At 39.0% G+C, this 14,766-nt stretch overlaps 1 protein-coding gene across 4 annotated transcripts in view; it reads left to right on the top strand.

The window, feature by feature from the left end:
* Positions 1-4,557, top strand: part of arid1b (AT rich interactive domain 1B (SWI1-like)) — a 717,470-nt gene extending 712,913 nt beyond the window's left edge. For all 4 annotated transcript variants that reach the window (XM_039748144.1, XM_039748142.1, XM_039748145.1 and 1 more), the window contains one exon: positions 1,542-4,557. In XM_039748144.1, the coding sequence (XP_039604078.1) occupies positions 1,542-3,272 (1,731 nt within the window). In that variant the 3' untranslated portion in view covers positions 3,273-4,557. The remainder of the gene's footprint in view (positions 1-1,541) is intronic.
* Positions 4,558-14,766: the final 10,209 nt, after the last annotated feature.

Below are 14,766 nucleotides of genomic sequence, written 5' to 3'. Positions count from 1 at the left end.
CTTACAAGGCCAGGAGCATAAATTCACCACGGAAAGTCATTGCCAAGTGCTGTTATTAACACTGAATGTTAGATGCCCAGATGTAAATTGCTGACTCTGTTCTGTAGACAATAAGTGAGGGACACACTTACAATCGCTTACATTCTTTCACTGCACAGAAGCTTATTTCAATATTTTGCAAAAATTTTCAAGAGTATGATATTGCACACATGTACTTTGGTGGTCTACCGAGAAAAAGATCAAGCAATCAAATAACATGAAGTGTTACAAACATACTTTTAGTTTTATTCACAACGTTTTTGGTTTTTTTTATATTGTGTGCATACCACCTGTAGGTGGCTTGGCTCTTTCAAAAACTCTTAAGGCTTTTATTAAAAATGCGGTGTAGCACAATCAGTTAAGTTCAAAGTTATTATTTTGTGTATCACATACCATGAAACTCTTACATGAATTGCTCACTATGATTCTGCAAAATGCTGTGAATCTCGCTGTGTAGGCTATATAAAATGACAACACAGAAGAAAATAGGTGCCATTTAGGAAAAAATCTAATTTTTCTTAGATTGAAACTTTTGCTACTTCCAAGTGGACATATTCTGTAAGCTGTAAGGTATTTCTTCGTAATCGAACTCATTATAATAACACAGGAGCAGGCTAGTTATTTTTTAATATTTTTAAATATGCTTCACTTTTGAACATTAATTTGTGTTTGTAAATTAATTTATACTGTACCGTGATTGTGAAGAAATAACTGACTTGAAAAATATCAAATTTATCCTTTAATGATGCATTGCCCAGCTGGTTCGCTGTTGACTTAAACCTGCAATTTTTATAAGTCTTAACGTCATAGTCTGTATTTCTATGTAGTAGCAGAGTATCAGAATTAATGGCAGTGGTAATAATATTTGCTTCATTTTAAAGTGGAAGCAGAAATCAAGGAGTCATATTCTGTTGAAACAGAAATTCTTCAGGTGTGTAATTAGCCCAACAAAAACAAATCCGAATATGTGAATCAAAAATTTGGAGTTTTCATTAATCAAGTTTCCCCTGTGCTGTGAGCAGTGGCATTTTCAGCATTGACGTTCAATAATTAACATCTTACGCAATTAAACCTGTTTGGTGGTGGTCTAATGACTATTAAATGCTAAATATTCCTTTAACTAAAGCAAATAACCTGCTCACCTTCTGCATTAGTAATGTATTAAAGAATGCAAATAAACAAATAAATAAAATTTATATCAAAGTACAGCTGAATACATCCTGGGGTAGAAGATCCTGTGCAACACCACCTGAATTGTTAACCGAATTATAATTTGACATTGTCTAATTTAGCTGATGCCTACTTACAAGTCACAAGTGGATAGAGCAGCAATTTCCATATTTATATAACTAAAGCACTGACATGTTATGTGTGACATTCAGTGTACCAGTGCTGAACTTATAGCAGCCTTGTGGTTTGCAACTGATTGCCTTAAATATGAAGACACCCTGTGTGTGTAATGTGGTTCTTCTATCTGATTAGCGTTTACTTTTTTTTTTTAGTTGCCTGGATTCCTCGAGCTATTGGTAGAATATTTCAGAAGATGCCTGATTGAAATCTTTGGTATTCTTCAAGAATATGAAGTTGGTGCGTCAGATCTACAAACTGTTTCTGAATCTGTTAATGATGAAAAGGAAAGACTACTCTATCCTGTCAGCAATGGAATCACAGAAGACGGTGAAAGTGAAGGACAGAAAAAAATGTACTGCTTGGGAAAGCCAGACACATCCAAATCAGAGGAGGTTGAGGAAGAGGAAAACCAAGATGGTGATAGTGGAATAGATAGTGAAGAACAGACATGTGAGAAGCCTGAGGAAACCCCAAAGCAAGCCAGCAAATTTGACAAGCTACCACTGAAGGTGGTACACCGAGAGGATGACTTTGTGGTGGACTGCTCAGACCAGCTGGGACAAGTAGAAAACTTTCATAGTGGCCTCCTCCTTTGGCAGATTGGTGGAGGTGAGTCCACAAAACACATCCAGACCCATTTTGAATGTAAAATGGATTTGTTTAGTAGGACAAGCTACAGAAGTCCCAAAGCAAATTTAACCTCTGAACAGAGGGATAGCCAAGCTGACCAACAAGATTCAGAGAAGGACGTAGTAAAGAGTATTATGGCAACCGTTGATGATATGCTGAATACCCATTCTGGACAACTGCAAGAGGAAACCACAAGTTCTCCCACTCATTCTAGTAATTTTCCATTTGGCATCCACCAAACTAAGAATCACAAAAATATGAAGGTTTTGGAGGATGAACCGAAAGGTCATGATGAGGGTCCACTGTGCCCTATTTTAGACTGGCAGGACTCGCTGGCAAAGCGCTGCATGTGTGTATCCAACATTGTCCGGAGCTTATCGTTTGTGCCTGGTAATGATGCCGAGATGGCTAAGCATCCTGGGCTTGTCCTTATTTTAGGAAAACTAGTTCTGTTACACCATGGACATCCTGAAAGAAAGAGAGCCTTTGAAAAGGAAGAGGAGAAATTTAAGGGGTTGTCATGCAGTAAGAATGAATGGTGGTGGGACTGCCTGCAGGTCCTACGAGAAAACACACTAGTCACTTTGGCTAACATTGCTGGGCAGCTAGACCTATCAGCTTATTCCGAAAATATCTGCTTGCCTATCATTGATGGTCTCCTCCACTGGATGATATGTCCTTCAGCTGAGGCGCAAGACTCCTTTCCCACAGTGGGCATAAACTCTGCTCTAACTCCTCAGAGACTTGTCCTTGAGACACTTTGCAAGCTTAGCATTCATGACAGCAATGTGGACCTTATTCTTGCCACCCCCCCATTTAGTCGACAAGAGAAGCTTTACTCTACATTGGTTCGATATTTAGGGGACCGGAAGAATCAAGTGTACCGAGAAATGTCAGTGGCAATTTTGTCTAACCTTGCCCAAGGGGACATATTAGCATCCCGTGCTATTGCTGTACAGAAGGGAAGCATTGGGAACTTAATTAGCTTTTTGGAGGATGGAGTTACAATGGCTCAGTACCAACAAAGCCAGCACAACCTCCTGCAAATGCAGCACTCGCATATGGATCCACCAAGCATTAATATGATGTGCAGAGCAGCCAGAGCACTTTTGGCTATGGCTAAATTAGAGGAGAACCGCTCCGAGTTTCTTCTGTATGAAAGCCGGCTGCTTGACATTTCCATATCTTCAGTTCTGAACTCTATAGTGGCGTCCATTGTTTGTGAAGTACTCTTTCAGATTGGGCGCTTATGACAGAAGTGGTAGGGCCAAGCATGTGTGAGCAGAGACATGGGGGAAAAGGTCACATATAATTGGCTGTTTATATTTTTTATTTAAATGAGATAAAGTAGTAGTAATAATAATAATAATAATAATAATATAGATGAGTATTTGCTCCTCTGCCCCATTTGGCACATTTGGAATTAAAAATGATTTTAATATGTGTGATCATCTGTGTTTTTGTGTTTATATGTTTTGTTATCTTTTTTGTTTTGTTTTTTTTTTTTACCTTTTTTAAAGCCAAAGTTCCTAATGAGTATTTATATGAATTCTTCTCAGTTTGTTCTTTATAGCAGTGTTGGAAAATTTAACAATTTTAAGAGGTTTTTTTTTGCTTGTTTTTTATTGTGAGCCCTCCTAAGTTAAAGGTATTGCGAAATGTCACTGGTAAAATTGTCATGTTAATTGAATAAAAGAATAACTTGTTTCATTACTGAATTCAAACGAAATACATTAAGTCAACACCTGATGTGTCATCAAAAGCTGAGGATCCTTTTTTCCAACGTTCTAGACAATATGAGTGATTTTAATGTTTTATAGTAAAAACCTTTTACCATTAGGGTACAGTATTGTCCCATCTTCTAAACAATACAATGCTACTACTCAGTCAAATTCAATTCCTGCATTTTATCTACTCTCACAAAAAGTCTTCAGCAGTTTTGTTTTTCATTTTATAGGTTTTTGTTTTTTTAATAATTATATATAGGCCATGATGTATATAGAAGTTGTATATTGAAAATGCCCCTGGCCTTTTTTATATATTTGTTTGTTCCTTGGGTTGTTAATTTGTGTGTGTTTCTTTTGCTTTCAACTTTGTTTTGTTAGTTATTTTTTTATAAGGTGAGTTAAATGATATAGTTCTCATTATTATTATTATTATTATTATTATAAATATTTTATTTGGGCCATATCTCCTACTTGAGGGTATTGTAAAAGTTTCTGTATGTAAAAAGTCATGCTCCATTTCTGGGAGAGCAGCTGATATCCACAATTGCTTCATTGTCAAGGAAAGAAAGAAGTGGTTATTTACCACAAGAAACGGTTACATAAAAATAACTAAAAACAAAATGCTGAGATTTGGTTTCAGTGATGCAAATCAGCGTATTTGTATTTCAGATAATGTAGGTATCAGACAAAAGAATTGATGTAAATTCCTCACTTTCCTCTGATTTTAATGACTATCATTTATGCAGCATCCGTTCTTTCTACTATATGTTCCACATGTTAAGAATAAATGTACATTAAATCTTGTTAAGTACTGTGGTGGATGTTCTTGAATACTTTATAAGAGGTCATGAAAGCAGACCTGTAGTCATAGCCATCTGGAGATGCAAGTAACTTGAGACGTCTCATTTTGACTGGCAAATATCATCATGTGTCTGTGGGTTTATTTTGTGCATTTCTTCGGTACCATTCAGCGAAGCCTTGGGGGTCGATTTGAAGAAATCCCATTGGAGACTGAATACATGAAGCAGCCAGATGTGGCAGGCTTTATCTAACTCTAGAGAGGAGAAAGCTGTTGGGGAGCCCCCTGGTCACCCGCATCTCATGCATGCGTAAATTGAAAACTTTGGTTACTGCATAGAGAGGGCCTAATGAATTAATAAAAGAAGGATAATAGGTTTGTCAAGTTAGCTACAAGGTTAGTTTATTTATGTTAAAAACATGCTAGCCACTGCAATAGAATCATTAAACCAACTCTTGTTCTACATGTACCGTCAGTGATTTCCTCTGTATTCATGTGTGCATGAACTTCTCTTCACCGGCGCACACACTCTTAAGCGCATTCCCATAAAGCCTGCTTCTCAGATTATTTTTGAGGTACCTTTTCTTGCCTACTATCCGGTTTTATTCTTGCCGTGTTTAAAGGCAACTCTCTCAGCCTGCCTTCATACGCCTTTACTCCTCCTTGTGTGTCCGACACTTGCACTTCCTCTTTCAATCGAATCACCAAACTCAAACTGACCAATCACACCAAAGTCAAGGTGACCAATCAAATTGCTCAGAGGTTTAGGGTGGAGTGGTGGCTCTGAAGCTAAGGACCTGTGCTGGTATCCCGAAGGTTGCTGATTCGAATCCCCGTCACTGCCAAAAGAGATCCTACTCTGCTGGGCCCTTGAGCAAGGCCCTTAACCTTCAGTTGCTCCAGAGGTGCTGTACAATGGCAGACTCTGTGCTCTGACCCCAAGGGGTATGCAAAAACTAAAAAATTCCTAATATGAGAAATTGTATAAGGTGAAATAAAGAGCAGAAAAAAAACAAATTATTATTTTGTGTGATGTCTCTTTGCTTTCTCCAAGGTCCATTAGCATGCAGTTTCCAAATGTACTGATATGGTAAGGTTTTTCAAGCCTCTTCGCTGATTTGCCACAGTTCCATTACAGACTTTGTCTGTCTGGCTGGCTTGCTTGTTCAATGTTGCTGAGATCTTGCTGCGTTCTGTGTTGACAATACCATCAGTTGCTGGATTCCCTGTTTTTCTTTTCACCGCAGATTTTATTTATATGATTTCAACTGTGTGTTTAGGGTTGTTGTCATGCTGCAGAATTTATTTGGGACAGAGTGGATGCCTCCTTGGTAGTATTGCATGATGTAGATGAGAATCTGCCTGTACGTTTCAGCAGTTGATGAAATCACCAACACCCATTCATGGAGACCTGCAGGGAACCTCCACCATCCTTCATTGTTGCCTCCAGATATTCTTCCATATTCAGTCATATTCAGTTCTCCAGATGTTTTGTAGAAAAGTCCTTCCGTCCTTCACTGTTGCTTCCAGACATTCTTCATGTTTTGTTCTGTACTGTTCCTCAGCCTATTGGCGGAAAAAACATTTTGTGTTAGGGCCAAAAATGTCAACTTTTCATTCTCGAGTCCATAGTTCCATTTTTCTTGACCATAGGTGAATTGTTTGGCTTTATTTCCACATTGCAGAATTGTTTGTTTTTTGGTCTTCCATGAAGACCACTTCTGATAAGACCTCTCATAACTGAAGATGTTTTTTTTTGGGTCCTAGAGATTCTGTGCTTGATAGCAGTGTTGGAGATCTTGCAATTTAGAAGGGAAAAGTTTAATGTATTTCTTGTTTGCTGTGCTCAGTTCCAATGGCTGACCTGTTTGTGCTTCTACAGAAAAGCTCATCTGGAAACACCTGTCTGCCATGAAATATGATGGCGCAAGATGATGACCTTGTGTCTTGATGCTATACTCACTTTTGCATTGGTAACTTGCCAAATCTACTGCCACCCCACTTTTTTCATATGGTTGTCCCCTGCTCATCTTTATTCCCTCCACACTGCAATTTCTGTTTCATTTAATGCGTTTTCATTCAATCTTCACATGATGCCATCAAGCTTAAACATTTGACTGTTGTATTTGCTTAATCAAACACTGGGCAGTCTGCCTTTAAACATCTTACATTTTTTTTACCTGGAAATCATTAGCCTGTCACTCTGTTAGTTCCTTTCCTTGGTGAACTTGGCCTTAAGGCCATTCAAATATTTTATTGTATTGCTTCAATTTTTGCAAAAGGGAAGTTGGGAACTCTAAAATACGCTCTTTCCTATTGACCCAGTAATCCAGGCGACACAAAATTAAATTTCTAACGTGCGTAAGGCTTTTTGCATAGCACTGTGTGTGGGCATGAACTGGCATCCTGTCCAGAGCTGAGGCCCTCCTTGCTCCACAGTATCTGTCCCAGTCCCCTACAATTCTCAGTTGTATTCAGCCAATTTCAGAATGTAATGTTATTTGACTGTGCAAAACTATAACTTCAGTTTTCAACAGATTGATGTCCATCTGTCTTATTGTCTATGTCAGGATACAAGTCTGTGGGCATGAAAACTTATAAGTTAATTGCTTAATCCAAATGAAACTTGCCACAGTTATCACGGAAAAATGCAAGAGACCTAACACTTTTGAGTCTGATCACTCCAGCAGGTTTTGCTCTACAATGGTTGTCATTTTGCTTTTTTTTTGCCCTCATTTGCTCCACAACTGCAGCAGTTTGAAAACAAGAATACACATTTTTCAACCCTTCTACTTCATTCTATCTATTAAAAACACAGTTCTGCAATGTTCTGCAGATAAAATCACATCTGGTCATGTGCTGGACAAAGCCTTTGGTGCCATTATCCATTCCGGGATATGTACATGAAACACTAAACCACCCCTGTATACATTTTTGTTCATAAAACTAGAAAATTATACCATCGTAGTCGTCCAAAAAGTGTCCCTTACATTACGTTAATGAAAGTGACCAGTGCAACATGCAAGAGAAAGGAAATGATTGGCCATAAAGACTGGATTTGTATTTTGATTGGATGACTTCTAGTGAGCTGTTGGATGCTAAGATTTCAGTCCATACAAAACACTTGCTGTTTCATTCTCATAGCAGGCTGGTAGTGAGGTATTTCAATAGTGTGTGAGGACTGTAAGGCACATCTCCCTCATGACACAGGCGCACAAGGTGCACTCCTGCCTTTCTTGCTATACAACTGAGAAAAAAATATGGATGTTTAAGAATTGTACCATCTAGTACAGAAATTCAAGGTGCAAAAGCTGTCATATCAGCTAACAGGCGGCTCAACAAGAGCGCATTCCATTTGCCAGAACTGTTGCAATAAGAGGGTACAGCATGTTATGTCAAGCCCTGGTGCTGAACGGAGACTATAAACTGAAATATAAGTCGGGGATTGATTTAGCAAGAGTTTACTTCACTCCTGTGGCTCTGGGCAGGCATTGTGAGTGTCTGCCTACTTTAAGTGTGCTTTGAGGAGTGCAATCCAGACAGTGCTGAACACATAAATGGATAATCTAGATAGATAGATCAATAGATCGAATGAACGAACAAATCAACAAACTTTATTTGTCCCCAGGGGGGTATTTGGCTTTTTACAAGAAGATCTTTAAAAAAATAAATATAACTATAAACAGATACTTTGGTTTGAACACAACAGAATATAAAGTATATTCTGTTGTGTGTATAAGTATACAGTGATCCCTCGCTATATCACGCTTCAACTTTCGCGATATGATTAAAGATGACAATACCATACAAAAGCCTCCTCATGCATATGAAAAGACAGCGGCAGCAACTGCCTATCAAGATGTTCATCAGTCGCGCACCCAGACACCCACTGCCTACTCCTAGTACTTCTTCACTGAAGACAACAACGCACCTGCTGAAGATACTGCACTACCTCTGAAGACTCTCCTACTGAGGTCGTGCCTTCATAGGTTAGTGGCTGTGTGCAATTAAATGTACAGTACAATAATCTACTATATAAAAGCGTTCGGGATTGTCCTTCCGTCCCGTGAGTGCAAAGCGTAGCGGTATTCCGCTTATTACAGACTTACTACTTGCGGCTTGAGGTACGAAGCGACGCGATGTGAGCAGAGTTCTGCTGCTCTCATCGTTCCCTTGCTTTTGTGCGTGATGCGCTGGAAAAATAGACAAAATTATGTCTCTGGAAGTAATTAATGTTGATGGAGTACAAATGCCTCACCACGTAGTAAATATCAGGGGAGGTGGTGCTTGCTTATTCTCATCTATAGCTTATTTAGTGCATGAAACTCTGTCTTTAGCGGTACAGATTCGGGCTGACATTGTACGACTTTGGACAGGCACTTGAAGGGATAAAAAAAAAACATAGGTTTTCGGGAGATGTTATGAATGGGCACTTTGATGTTCTCATTCCCTACACTTACATGCCTGATATACACATGGAGCGCACAAAAATTGAGGATAAAAGTCGGTCGCCTTAAAAGGTGAGTGCGCCTAGTAATATGATATTTGTAACGTCTAATATGTCTTATTTTGTCTAATATATTGGGTAATACGAGTGTAATGGTGACTAAAGGGTGTTATTTCATGTCTAGAGGGCTCGTAAACAGGTTTTCTATACTCTAACTGATATTTGATTTATAAATAAAGAATCCTACTTCGCGAAAATTCATTTATCACGGTAGAGTCTGGAACGGATTAACCGTGATAAACGAGGGTTCACTGTATAGAGTATAAAGCAAGAAAATTTTTGGTAAATCAATATACAAACGTTAAAAGAAATTGAGATAAAAAGCTAATAAGCATAGGAGATTTTCTTGTCAAGATACAGATTCTGGCTTTTTTTTAAGTTGAGTAGAAACAAAATTAATACCAAAATGGCCACATAAGTGCATATACACACACACAATCTAACCGCACTTACTTGGCTTCATCACTGGTCTCTGCAGCCTATTTGGATCCTTGAAACAATGTCTGATTACTAGACAATCAGTACAAAGTATGAAAACACTGAAAATATATTAAGTTATAAACACGCAAACAGTACAACCGCCTGACACACCTGATTAAACACCCACCGGGTCACTTGTCAATAAAGATAACCTCCGTGTCTTTGAGATGTGAGAGGATTTTTAAGTATGCAGAGAGAGGCCCCACTGACAGAATGAGAAGGTGTGAAGTCCACGCATGAACCCAGGACACTGGAGCTGGGAGGCAACAGTGCTACCCACTAAACCATTCTTATAATAAAGAGAAACACTCCGAGCTCAAACTGAACATTTATATACTGCTGTGGGTGTTATACCTAGATAAGTTTTTATATGATTATTTGAACGCAATATTGACATTATTTCAGTTTACATATTTCTTCCCAGCACTAAGTTTCAGTTGTAAAGTGAACAGAGGTACACACAATTTATTGTGAAGATGGCTATTGTCAGCGTTATTTCTAAAACATTTTTAGTTGTGAATTAGAAATTGTCAGAGAATGTATTTGTAGTTGAACTGTTTGAAGCTCACACTGGTGACTGAAGTTTGGAAACCCGTCTTAGGCGTTTACTAGTCCCTCTCCGTTACATTTCTAGTGAACTAGCACACCCTTGTTACGGCCCACGCTCTCTCGATAATACCAAAAATATGTGGATAGGCTGTTCTGCTGAAGTGCTTCCGATTTGCAACCACCTGATAAAAGTATTGGTACTCAAATATTTCATGAGCACAGGGAAAACTAGAGGTTGGAAGGCACTGACACGTAGTCCGCACAAAGAAAGGAAATTAAATTGATACAACAGAAACAAAACATAAAAATAACACAAAGACAAAAGTACCTTATGTTTCTACTTCTCCAGCCGTCACTACCATGAACTTTGTCTTTAAAAAGGATTTAATACTTTGATGTCTGAAGCCACACACCATAACCTTTTGTACGCGGGGCATGACGACACAATATATCTCATCTGGCAACAAGTGTAGTGACTAAAAACATGGGCAGTTCCATGAAAAGACTGTCCCCAAAATAGTGGCAACCAGTGATGAGCAAAGTGCCAAATTTCGTCTCACATACAGTTTTGCAAAACTGAAGACAAGATTAATTTTGCATGTAATTTCAAAATCTTGAAACTTGCAACTGACTTGAGAGTTTTATGGAGAACTTTGAAGGATTTGTGCATCAGAACACAAGTGTTTTTTACTCCCTAAAGCCTTCTTCACGCCTGGATTGATCTGTGTAATGCAACACACCAGTAAAAAGAAGTCCATGTTATACAGTAGCTCGTGTTCAGCAGAAAAGCAGTGTATTTTTTAAAAATATGATATGCTGTATATTTTCCACAAGTAGACTCAACAAAATGCACCGTCATGCAAATTGCTGTGATATTTTTCTGTAGGAATACTCAATACTTGGAAAACAATGTTGTTGTCATTGAGTAACTGTCCTTTCTTAGTTCCAGATTCCTGCAGATGAAGAAGACGTTTTATTTATATAGTACTTTTGAAGACACTCAAAGCTCTTAGGGTGGAGCCACTTCAGTCCCCACCAATGTTCAGCATCCATCTGGATGATGCAATGGCAGCCATTTTGTATCAGTATGCTCACCACACATTAGCTGTTAGATAGTAAGGTGGTGAGAGATAATCAATTAGAGACGGGATGATTAGGGGGCCAGAATAACAAGGCCGTAATGCGCAATTTAGCAAGAACATTGGGATAAACCAATGAATGCCCAGCAATCTTTAATGACCACAGAGAGTTCAGGACCTCAGTTTTACATCTCATCACAACGTCCCCGTCACTGCACTGAAACATTGAGATCCACACACAGACCACAGGGTAAGCACTGCTTGCTTGCCTCACCAACACCTCTTCCAGCACCAACCCAAGTTTTTCCTAGATGGTCTCCCATTCAAGTACTGGCCAGGCCTGAACATGCTTAACTTCAGGTGGATGACATGTTCAGAAGTTCAGGTGGTATGGCTGCTGGCAGAGGTCAGGATGATGACAGTGAAGGTTCAAGATTTGCTCTGAAAATCAAACCCACTCACACCCATTGCATTTCATCCCACACCCACCAGTACCCATGGCAGTTTGTATCCAAACCCACCTATACCTGTAACAGTTTACATCTCCTAATGCTTTACAACTGTTTCTCTTTAATTAGTAATAAACAAAATCCCAGTCCTCAGCAAAGTGCAGATGATTGTGCTCAAATGGTTCAGAAGGTTGTGTTTAACAACTGTGTTGAGATTCCATCCCAGCCACTGACTTTATAGATTTAGCAAAGTAAATTCTTATGGGTTTAAATTGGTTTGTTCCCACATCCTAGAGATGTACATGTTAGGAATTATTGGTGACTATAAAGTGACCTGTGACAAGTGAGTGTGAGTGTCCTGTAGACTGCACTGGTACCCCAAGTAGCGTTGCTTCTTGTATGGCGCCAATTGCCTACATTGGAAGAAAACAGAATGAAATATAAAAGTTTGCATATTCTCCTCGTGTCTGCATGAAGTTTCATCAGGGTGTTCAGGTTTGCTCCCACAGTCCAAAGACATGCTGGTTAGGTGCATTGGAAATGAAATATTGGCCCTAGTGGATGTGTGAGGTGTGTTCGTGTTTGAGTGTCTTCATTCTGCAATGGACTGGTACCCTGCTCAGAAATTGTTCCTACCTTGCTGGGATTGTCTCTAGTGACCAGCATCCCTGCTCAATATTAAGCAGGATTAGAAAATGGTACGGTGCCATATATTTCAAAAAGGGCCCTTAATATGCATATTGTGCATGAGCAAAGACACAGGGAGAATGCAAAGAAATGCTGGTGTACCTGCCAGATCACCCTCTTTGATTTAACATTCATTCAGATTGAACAAAACAAGTGTTTGAAGGTGCAAACCAGAAAATAACCAACTTAACCAGCTTCAATGGATCAGAGGCTCAGCAGAGTGGGCTTTGATTTTGGAGCTCCTTTCTTGGGTAAGCTCAGGTTCAAATGAGACGCCTCCTTCTAGGGATCTTCAGGTCTTATTGGGTGTGACTGAAAGGGGCGGGGTCAGGTGGTCTCACTGTTTGTTTTCTCAGCACTGTGGATGTTTGTTTTTTCAGCACTGTGGATGTGACAGCGCCCCTTCTCACCCTGGCGAGGTATTACATACCTCAGATGAGCCCAGAAGGTGAGCCTCTGACGCGCATGCATGACAAAAATAAATAAAACTATCCAGGCACACACCCCTCAGAAATTAGCCATTCATTGAGTAATCGTGCCAGTACATCAGCAGCGAACACTGAGCTAGAGTTCAGTGTAACTTTGGCAGTCTTTGAATATGGACACGTTATTTTTTCATTATATGAAATAGTTTTGTTGCATTATACTTTATTATATTTACTATTAATTGAATCTGATTTTACTTTTATCGTTTAAAGAGGCATTCCTGCATCTGGGTAAGAGTTCTTTTATTACAATTACTAAAAATTTCTGCCTCTTCACTTTACCAACAGCAACACATGCAGGATAAGGGTCCCATCTTAGACTGGATGCCAATCCATCAAAGGACGCAATCAAACACAAACACATAAATCAAATCATTACCTGAAAAATAACAGAATATATACTTTTAAATTGTGGGAAGAAATACATGGGGAATATGCCATTAAAGTATGCATTTGCTGTAAAGATATATAAAAGTCATTCTTCAGACTTTTGGTTAAACTCTGCAACATACATGATATGGCCGGAACTATGCGGACACCCCTCCAAATGGTTAAGTTCACCCATTGTTAACAGATGCATAAAATCAAGTACATAGCCATGCAATCTACACTGACAGATGTTGGCAGTAGGGTGGGTCTTACTATAGAGCTCTGTGACTTTAAACATGACACTGTCATAGGATGCCAACTTTGCCACAAGTCAGTAAGTAACATTTTTGCCCTGCTAAATGTGCCTTGGTCAGGCGCAGGTGCTATTGTTGTGAAGTGGAAGTGGAGTAACAAGAGCTCAGCCACAAAGTGGTAGACCACACAAACTCGAGGGCAGAAATGTTTACAGTACATAAAAAAGTTCAATATCTACTGTATATGTGTTTTTTTGCTTTTTTGTTTTTCATGACAAAAGAAACATGCCTTGCAAATTATAGAAAAATAACAAGAGCTCACAGCAAGATTTAGATGCTGTCCAGATCTGTTTCTTTTAATCTTACATTCAAGCTCCTGGTTTTTTCATAGCAGTGTTTTATCTTGGGAGGGTCCTAGGATGACCTTATGTGTCTACTTTTAAAATCTTTATTATGTAGACCATAGCAGAATGTCTCAAGGCCCACAGTCTTACCACACTGTTCAACCTGCTTATGTCCTGCAATCAAACAAACTTGGGTGCATTCACATCACTGTGGCCATAAGCGTCTTGTTATTTGTGTGGCCCACACCATCAAGGAGGCAGTGATTGTCACAATCCTGTGCAGGCCCTCCGTAGTGGCCACTTTGGATCAAAAAGCTTACAAAGGTAACAGAACTTGCCATATCCAAACAGTCATTAATGTGGATACTGGCCAAGCCCAAGTACTGTATATCGAACTTCTGAGATCAGTGCTGTGCTGGTGTGATCATAAGTGAGGGATCTTGTACTTTACATAGCCACCACTATCCAAGAGGTAGCAGCTGTCTCTGGATAACAAACATTTAACCTCACTGCTGATTTGTTCTATATTGAAACTGAAATTGTAAATTCAATTCATTCTTTTTTTAAGAGTGTATGAATTTAAGAATTAAAGTTCATGAATCCTCAAGCTACATCATGACCCCTTAAGGTACTACAATACTTGATTGTAATGGTTTCCTCTACCTAGTACATTTGGTTCTATACCTTAAACCAGTGATTTTCAAAGTTTAAAAGCCCTCCAAGGAGTATGCGTAAATCGGTAAATGTAACAGTGAATATTTAACATCTGTTCTCTCTGTCTAGTCAAATTTTTAAAGCATTGAGATGCACCACACATACCCCTCTGGTGTGTATAGCATGTTATGTAAACTGTAGTTACTTAAAGCCACCATCTTATTTCATACATTTATACTTATTATTTTCAATGGGGAAAAAGAGTATAAACGCTTAGTATTTGTGTCTGTGAGAAACAATTGGCAGAATAGTCACGGCATATCTTCTCTAAAACTAAACTATCTGGTGTGGCGGACGGCTGGGG

The sequence above is a fragment of the Polypterus senegalus genome, chromosome 3, assembly GCF_016835505.1.
Source record: "Polypterus senegalus isolate Bchr_013 chromosome 3, ASM1683550v1, whole genome shotgun sequence".
NCBI lineage: Eukaryota > Metazoa > Chordata > Cladistia > Polypteriformes > Polypteridae > Polypterus > Polypterus senegalus.
This window is presented reverse-complemented; position numbering and strand designations above follow the sequence as displayed.